The sequence below is a fragment of the Penaeus chinensis genome, chromosome 8 (assembly GCF_019202785.1).
Source record: "Penaeus chinensis breed Huanghai No. 1 chromosome 8, ASM1920278v2, whole genome shotgun sequence".
Classification (NCBI taxonomy): domain Eukaryota; kingdom Metazoa; phylum Arthropoda; class Malacostraca; order Decapoda; family Penaeidae; genus Penaeus; species Penaeus chinensis.
Window position 1 is genome coordinate 3084708 of NC_061826.1, and position 10000 is coordinate 3094707.

The following is a 10000-nucleotide window of genomic DNA, read 5'->3' on the forward strand; positions in this document are numbered from 1 at the left end:
GAATTCATTTATCTCATCATTCAAATATTTTAAAAACTAATTTTAAAGAAAATATAATATAATATGAAAACAAAGAATATAAAATATAACCAAAATGGCAAACTTAGAAATGATCAAACTTTACTATGACATATACCTAAGTGCAGTAATCTAGTGGCAACATTTAAGAAAGTGCAGGCTGAGTTAAAATTAGTACCTTTCTCTCACCGTTGCCCACATTCAACAACAAGCTGTAATAATGCCATTAATTAATAACCCTGCAGGGACAGAAAGTGCTATACAGTATATGTACATAACCCATAACATTATTGGATACTGTGAAAAGCAACTGTCACTAGCCTGTGCTATATCATATCTTTAAACTATGTTCAAGATTGCATCAAAAGCAATTGAGTTCAAACACTGCACTCTATAATGATGTCATACAAACATATTAGCATACTGTAAAATTTATACCATTCACAATCTTGGTATCTCATAATCCTTTTCTTTTTTCTCTTTGCATGAAGAAATTCATGCAAACATGCATATTCATTCTCTCTCTTGCTTTCTCAGTCTTTACCTCAAATCACAGACATAGACACATGTATAGACACAGACACAGACACCCACACACAGAGTGGCTTTTGTTTTTAAACTCCATGCTTTTCTTAATTATTCATATAATATTACCTTTTCTAGCTTTAAAATCATATTCCCCTGAACTTATACCTGGAAATGTAACCAGAATACAAGCATATTACTTTAAACAGGCCATACAGAACAAAAATCAGTGCTATATTTGTTTTCCTTCTGCAAATAATGAAATCATCTATGTACCAATGTTGGTAAAATGATCCAAAAGAGGAGGATTAACTGATAAAAAAGGAAGACTTGATTTCAGCTTAGAAAAAAATCATTTCAAGGAAAATAAGAATGTAATATCACATAAAGGGTCAATCGTAAAAAAAAAAAATTAAAATTATGAGGACAAATGCTACCGTTTTAATCACAATGGAATATACATTAAAAGGAATGGAAAATATCACTATCATATACAAAAAGTCTCCATATAACACATAAATGAATTCATGTAAAAGATGCTATACAAATTTTCAACAGGTTGATGATTTAGAATTTGTAAGGAACCTGAGTACTGTTCATGGTTATTTTCATTTATTCATTTTATTATATAACTTCCACATTCTGAGCTAATAAAATACACAGTAAACATTGAAGCTTTTACTTTTCTTCTACTCACACTAAATATCAAAAATAATTCTCAAGCATATGAATTAAATAATAAACTCATTCACAGAGTTCTTTTTAAAAGGCAATATCCCTTGTATAAATGTAAAAATTGTCTTTAGCTGCAAGGCCTTTGTGTTGATAATATGAAGTCATGGTAATACTGTACATTTCTGTTAGTTTCCTTTCTGGTTACACTTTTCAATTTCAAGCCCAAGATGAAGGATATGAAGCACTGACACAAATAAATATGACCTGAGCAATCTGGGAAGCAACAAGTAATGAGCAAAAAGCTGTCTTTTGGAGTTCTCATGAAAATCAGAATGTTTAAAATAATGGATGAAATACAGGAGGGGGGGTAAAGAATGAGGGATACTGAGAGAAGAAGAGAAATGGGAGAAGATTAAAGCAAGAAAATAATAAAAAAGGAGGGGGGTGGGGAGGAAGATGAAATTAAAATCTAGAATAAAGCTTATGAGAAGGAAAATAAGGAGGACAGGAATAAGAGGAAGAATTAAGTGAAGAGAGAGAAAATGAAGGCTGAGGTGGACAGCTGAAGAAAGAAACTAACTAGAAAAAAATATAAATGAACTGGGAACTGAAAATAAGATATAGAAAGAGGAAACATAATGGAAAGGTAATAACTATATTACATTTACAAAATAATTCAAGAAATACTACATACAAAACTGCCCTTTTATCATAACTGTGACAGGCTAAGTACAGTTTCTCTTTTTTCAATAAAACTTTCCTGCAGATAATACTTGCCAACTAATAACAATGCATAACCCTTCCAAAACTATCCAAATTATGTACTTGCAATTCTCAACCACATAAACAGAAATTAGTTAAGTGTTCATGAGCTTCATGATATCCATGACAATATTTACTTTCATATAATGAAACACTGCACTGAATACTTATCATTAAGTTCTGTTTACAATGGTACTGTGGAGTAGGAAACTGCTTTCTATAGTTTGGCTAATTATTGAACATCATTATAGTGGAAGCATTTGATCATGCAGGAGAATGGTCTTCAAACATCTAACACAACTTCGCAATTTCATGAAGTTTAGCAGCCTTTCTCTTCTCTGATTATTTATTTTTTGTATTTGTATTTCTTTTTGGTAAACATATGAATAGGATTTTTCAGAAAACGGTATGGATGATCAACACTGTGCATCAGTGCTCAGCCAATAAGTATACTCTTTAAGTTTGACTGCAAACTTAAAATTTAAGTAATCTGTCAGAGTATTACTAAAGTAAATAATTTAGACAGTAAGACCTAAGTATATAACTTAATATTGAAAACCTCATACTTTTATACAAAACCCATTACAGAAAAAATACAGGTAGAATTTTGGACTAGAAAAAGGAAAAAGACACAGCCTTGATAGCCAGGGTTAAGCAGTCTACAAATGAAGAATCCTCAGTAATGATTCAGTTTTATGTCACAAACTCCCCTGCAAGGGCTAGGACGGCGCCTTCTTTCGAAGGACTTTGGTTCTGGCAGGTGGCGGCCGTTACCCCGAGTGGATGCCCTTAACAATGAAATTCCATAAACATGTGGAATTCACCAGTTAGCGTTTCCAAAACATATACTTTTAAGAAGGAACGTTCATTACTGAGGTTCACTTGTTGCAGTATAGTCTCCAAGAAATCCCATTTGAGTGTCACCATAACCCAGCATTTCAGTTTACATCTGGAAGTATACAGAAGGTGCAAAGTATCTTGCACAAACCTTGTGGCTTGTAGTGGAGGTGGTCTTCAATATACTGGCACAGGCACTGTTTTGAGGAACTGTGGCGAGGAGGTAATGAAGGAGGACTAGTGGAGTCACTTGCATCAGTTGATATTGACAGAGACCCTCGAGCTACTCCCTTCACCCAACGTTGACTATATCGCGCTAGTAGAATACGTGCTCTGTCCTGATATAACAACAAAAGGAATGTACAAAACCACTGCAGACATATATTAAAAAAAAAATTGTGAAATGTAACATGACATTTCCTTAATAAACATTAAATAAATTCACATTAAAGTCTTGGCTTCCATCAGACAGTCACTGCACAATACATTACCATGAAAAATTTGACCTTTACACAAAAAAAAAAACTACAAAACAGGTAAGGAATACAATGGCATTTCCTAACACACCATTTTTATTAGCACATAAACAATCACATGAGAGAAAGCAACAAGTTAATACAAACCTTTTCCTTTTACCAAATTTCACCGTGTGGTCAGCTCTGGGCCAAGGTTATTTTTTCTTTCTTTAATACAGGCTTTCAAAGTTGTTATAATTATAACTGTTATCTAGTAATTCATGTACTTGGAGTGCATTTAAGATGGCCCTATCTACCACAAATTTTCCAGGCATTAAAACCTTTACTTTATTGTAACTTGAAATCTAATAAGTACATTTCCAGAACAGTTCCCTGCAAAAATTACAGGAAAACCTGTTATTTGAAATGTACTTAAAAGAAAGAATATATGTTGCAATACCATATACATATTGGAGTTGCACCTTCAGCCAAACCACGCTACTGCCATGCCAGACCAGTGTTAAGAAATATTAGTAAAGATAAGATAGATAAAAAAGCCGATGAAAGAGTATATCAACATAAAACTAATTTCCCTAAAGTTCCACTAAGATGTCTGTATCAGCAAATATGATCATATCAAATTCAATCCAAAAATTACCAACACCTTCAAGATATCCCATATATATATATATATATATATCACTCTGATTGATGATGTGTTGAAGAATGATTCTGGTCATGATTAACATATGATACTGCAGAACAAGATGTCTTAATAATTGAGTGGATAGAAGAAAATAACACTAATAGAAGTTACTAGCTACTAATTAAAGAAATCATTATTGGCAAAATTTAAAAACTTTAAAGAACATCTATAACAGATCTTTATTACACTGGAATGAATAAAGTTTCTGATCACAGAATAAATAGATAGAAATAATCACAGAAAAAGAGTTTCAGTGTGCATTCATGCTCAAGACTGAACATATTTGTTTCAGCATGCATAGATTCCTTAGCTTGAATAGCAAACACATTTATCAATTTATGCATGCAAAAGTAATAAATATGAACATCCTGTATCATGAAAGGTTTACAAATGTGAGTTGATATCCATGGTATGTGTATGACCAAAATACAGTTGAAGGAATGCTCTGAGTGGAATGTAATGTTTCATCTAAGAAAAACAAATCTACCTGCAGTGATTGAAAAAATATATTTACATAAATCTACCATTCATACCAAATGTAGTTTGGTTCAATGCCCCTAACATAAGTTTCTAACATGAGATTAAGAATATTTTTGATACATACTTTAAAAAATATAGATATATGAAATATTCTTAGTATGAACTATGCCTCACATAATATAACAATGTAATATTCTTAATTGTTAAATGTATTTGGAAGTGCAATTGATGAAGAATTGAATCATATTAATATTGTAATATAAATTCATGCAGTAGTATTGATATCCTGAGCAGGATTAATATTTTGTCACAAGACACCTGGAAAATTGGGCTTTCTTTTTAAAAATATTTCTCTTTATTACTTCTCCTTTACATTCTTTACTGTACAAAAGAAACTAATTAATACTTAAGCAAAATGAAAAATTAATTCCTTTGAAACTGAGCCCAATGTATTTATTTATAGCTCGGCATCTCGGCAGAACTGTGTTATGCAAGCACAGTGTTCACGGGAAGCCCGCTGTTGGCGTGGAAGTTTGACTGACAGATGCTCCTCAATGTACTGGCAGAGGCAACGGGCAGGAACCAGGTGACGGGGCAAAACTGGAGGAGAGAGACCCTCCAACCTTGCTGATGCATCAAAGGCCCAGTCCAATCTCTTGCGAAGGTAGTCCTTGGCCCAGCGCTGGCTGTACCGAGTGAGTAAAAGTTCCGCTCTCTCCTGCAACAACATGCAAATATCCAGCTACATGCAACATGCATTTTATACATATGTAATATGTATCCTGCATGGGCAGTGTTAATCTGCTTAATATAAGTTACTAGCAAAAATCACAATATAAAAGTCTTTTCATGAAATATAAAATTTGCTAGGCAAGCTAGAAATCCAAAGCAACAAAACAAAGCTTACCATAAATCTACTCTGAATTTACATAAAAATAAATACTAATTCTGATGTATTTTACAGCCTATATATGAAATAGGAAACTTAAGAATATGAATAAAGCACAAAAAGGATGAATATGTATATGCAACACAATATAAAGGTTATTGCCAGCCTACCAAAATAATGAACCCCATTGCTGGGTTGATTTTGCTGTGAACTAAAAGGTGAACATCTATCTAATTTTAAAGGTGTAATTGTGCCCAATGTTTCTACATTGTTGAGAATGCTCTTTACTAAAATCAAATAACTTCACTTCCAAAATGTGTGTTCATATGATCATCCCATCTTGTTTTAATTGAAAACCAAAATCATTCTCTTTAACTGTAATAATGGAGCTGAAAGAGATATTTAACCCAATGCTGCTGGGGAAAATTAATAAAAAATGGGGAAAATACTGTGCTCATCTTTTATATTTTTGTGAAATGTCTCTGCACATAGATGGCTCTGCTAGTGCTTAGCCACAAAGGAGTCAATTAGTAGAACTTGTGGCCTTACGTGATTTGAATTGGCGGGAAAAACATATTTTTTACTAGTGCTATGAATATTGATGGTATTATTTTTATTATAAACATTATAATTATTACTATAATGCTATAAACATTAGTAACAGCAAAATAAGATATCGTAAAATATTTTTGTAAATCAAAGAGAAGGGTAAACAGGCGAGACAGGCAGTACTTGTTACTAGGTCATTGGTGACTTAGTACAAGTGTAGCCATCTATGTGTAAAAACAATCAAACAAGTACTCACAGTGGCCATAGCATGTATGTAAACGTCATGCCCATCGGCATTGGGTTAATAATAATAATAATAATAATAATAATAATAATAATAATAATAATAATAATAAAAATAATAACAATAATAAAAAGAAAAGAAAAAAAAAAAAAAATTCTGGAATCAATACCAACTTGGCTGGTTCTGCAAACATGAGGTAGATGGTCTTGGTTGGAAATATGATATCTTTTTCTGCCTGTGAGATAATGATCAAACTGGACAACTGCTCAAAAGCATAAATCAAAGGAAAGCAAACATAATATCGATGACTAATATAATAATAAGCAGGTATACTGATTGTTTTTGTGTAGTTATGCTGGGTGTTTCTACAGGATGTTTCTTTATATAATGGGTATTCATGGCTACTGTAATATATTAAGCTTACTGTTAATGTAATGATCCATAAGCAGAATATATGAGCCAATAATCAACTTACCCTCTGAAGGTATGGCTATGTGATTTAATATTCTGGCAAATTAAAGTTTTCCTTAAATAATTCTCCCAAAAAATAAAATCATGAAACTATCCAAGGCAAATATTTTTTTCCTTTTCTGAAAGACTACATTGTATGATAAGTAAAGTAAAGTAAAGGAAAGTAATAAAAAAAAAAAAAAAAAAAAAAAAATATATATATATCCCATTCTATTACCTCATGCTATTCCTTTTATTTTACCTCACAGTTCAAAAAATATAATTCATAAACAAATTCTATTAGTAATGATATTTTCTTTTACATCTTTATTGGAATTGCTATTAATAAATTCACAATCCATTATCAATTTTCTGTTTGTTAGAAGAAGAAAACAAAGGTTCTCAATAATCATTACCAAACATCATGAGTGCTGAGATATAAAAGCCTGACAGTAAAATAATTAAACAATAAATGTGAAAGATAAATATATACATATGTACACTACTAAAAACAATTAGGGGAACACTTTATTTTTGGGATATCACAGACATATATTGGCGCATTGGAGTTTTCCAGTCAACTAGTTTGCAACCTTAGCGACCTGTGAATCAATTTCACTGCCTTTGACCCAATTGTAATAACCAAGGTCTAGACAGGATTGTCAAAAGCAAGCCAACCATTAAATCTGGAGTGAGTTAACTAGTGGTAGCCACAACAATTTTGTGCTCCTGACTTGCCAAATCGTTATTTCTTCCTTGGTTGAAGATTTTCTGATCATTTTGACTCTATTGCAAGTCGCTTGGGCAGTCCAGCTGCTGGAGGATGGGTCATCTGTAAGTCAGGTGGCCAGAAGGTTCAGAGTATCTCCCAGTGTCATCTCTCATGTGTGGAGTTGGTTTTGAGAGACTGGCCAGTACTCCAGGAGGCCTGGACGAGGCTGAATAAGGGCCACCACCCAAAAACAGGACAGATTTCTCCAGGCAAGGAGAAGCACTGCTAGGTCCCTTCAAGGAGACTTTCAGCGGGCTACTGGAGTATGCATTTCTGACCAGACTGTCAGAAACAGACTCCACGAGAATGACAGGCGGTCATTGGTTGGGCTGGTTCTCACTGCCCAACACTGTGCAGCCCGACTGGCCTTAAGCAGGGATCACCAGAATTGGCAAGTTAGCCAATGGCACCCAGTACTGTTCACGGACAAAAGCAGGTTCAATTTTAGTGCATGTGACAGACGTGACTGAGTCTGGCCAGTTTGATGCTCTGTTGTTCAGGGTACATTGGGAATTTAATTTCAGTACAAAATTGTAACATTTCCACATTCAACATTGAGTTTTGAAATGAAATACAAGTGTTCCCCTAACTGTTTTGAGCAGTTTTTTTCTTTAGGTGTTTCAACATTTAAAAGAAAATGACATACATATATATATATCTTCTAGAAAGAAATTCTCACTGGAAGCAATATATTTTTATCAGATAATAAACCCATCAGCTATCTGATAGAGAAAATTGATAGAAATTATGAATTTCAATTCACAAACATGAGGTTACATTAATACTTTGTAGCCTTGAAAAGCATCTAAAGTTCTATTAAAAAATAACTGAAGGAAACAGATAATCTTTAAAAAATATCAAGCAATATAACTGGCTCACAGAAAACCTGTAAATGAAACACCCACTTTTAAATAGCTTTGACATTTACCAGATTTATTCTTCACCTTCAAACAGATCACTGGAAACTAAAGTATGTGAATATGCTACTTCTATCTAATCACCTTTACCAATATTCATGATAAACTAAAAGCTAATAAACTATGTTTGATTACTATCAAATGCTAGCAAAATAAAGTCAGTTAACTATTATGCCAGTTGTTCTCTTCCCAAAAACTGTGGAACCATAGGTCATGAGTCCCAATATATTTCTGTATAACTATACAGTATGCACATATTCTTCTATGTGCATGTATTCTATACACAGAATAAGTGCTATGACTACATAATACTGTCTAAACACATTGCATTTGATAGAAGTCTACATTAAGTTAGCTATAGAAATCTCAAGTGATCATTATGAAATGAATATCATATTAAACTACTGTTAAAAAAAAAAAAAAAAAAAAAAAAAAAAAAAAACATATTTCTTTCCCAAGAACAAAAGCTCATGATAATAGATAAAATACATAAATAATACTTTCAGCTCCCAATCAACATTTAACAAACTAAAAACATGAAACACAAGGGTCCATCCAAACAATGACTTGTCATGCATAACATCTGATTTGCAACATTAAATTCTAACAGATTTCTAAAAGCTATCAATTACAGAAGAAAATACAAAACAACATCTTAAGTATTTCAGAATCAGTATTCAAATGATCAGCTCATAAAAGGACTTACTTGTTGCCTTGAGATGCGGGTGTTAGTTGCTCCTGTGATGATAATGTCAGAGTCATCAATATCCATGCGCTGGTGAAGAGGGGACATTTTGGCCTCCTCGCTATTCACAGTGCGTCCAGCTCGCTCCTCTTGCTCAATAATCTCTTGCAACTTGGCCTACAACAGATGCATAAGCTGTCATATTCTCAGACTATTTTTATGAACTCTGTCTTTATCTTGGTCTTGGATAAAACTTTCTACAGGTGAACATTAGTAATAGTAGTAATAACTTTATAGGGATACTGATTGTTATGGTATAAAACTAATATTTAGTGATAAAACTACTGAAATATCACATCAATATGCCAAAAAGTATTGTTATTAAACTTCTCTTTGGCCAATAATTAAAATTTAAAACCCTTAACTGTTTCCACCTAAAAAAAAACTCTCATCATTAAAACTATAGTGAATTATGACTGAGGTAAAATACTGAGGTAAAATATTAATTGCTCTGCTTCAAAATCATATCTTAAAAGGAAGAAATATAAAGCAAATTAGAGGAAGAAGATATGATGGCTTTCAATGACACTTACCACACAATCATGAGTATCAAAATAGATGAAGCAGAGATTGACCTTGTGACAAGAGAGTTTCCCTCGGTCATCCAGACCTAATAGAATCTTATGTCTCAGAAGCTGGAGGTTGATTCCAGCAATGCAACGTTCTAATGATTTGTTCAGCTGTGGCATATAAAATAAAGCATTAAGAAATATATAGTCTATTTTGAAAATGAAAAAAGACATATATGTAAATAAAGTACAATCCTATTGGGATATTGGATAATTAATTACCCCTGCATATGATCTAAAAAAAAAGAAAAAGGTACAAAATCTATGTTAAAAGCTTTTAAAGGATTAAAGGTATTCAATGATATGCACTCTATTGTAAGCATTATAGTGCATACCATATTGTGGTATATGGCCCACAGCCCCTCTTCATTCATGTGGGGCCAAGACAGCCCTGCAATAAGCAATAA

At 32.8% G+C, this 10000-nt stretch overlaps 1 protein-coding gene across 8 annotated transcripts in view; it reads right to left on the reverse strand.

Annotated features, from left to right (window-relative positions):
- Window positions 1-10000, reverse strand: part of LOC125027756 (transmembrane protein 268-like) — a 114463-nt gene that overhangs the window by 1960 nt on the left and 102503 nt on the right. For 7 of the 8 annotated variants that reach the window (XR_007115061.1, XM_047616892.1, XM_047616891.1 and 4 more), the window contains exons 6-8: window positions 9558-9704; window positions 8986-9141; window positions 2969-3155 (exon numbers count right to left, since the gene is read on the reverse strand). Coding sequence is in view for 7 of the 8 variants with exons in the window: in XM_047616892.1 (XP_047472848.1) it covers window positions 2969-3155; window positions 8986-9141; window positions 9558-9704 (490 nt within the window). In the remaining variant the exon portion in view is untranslated. Of the gene's footprint in view, window positions 1-2968; window positions 3156-4138; window positions 5177-8985; window positions 9142-9557; window positions 9705-10000 lie in introns of those variants that run through there. The other variant, XM_047616889.1, reaches the window with a different exon arrangement.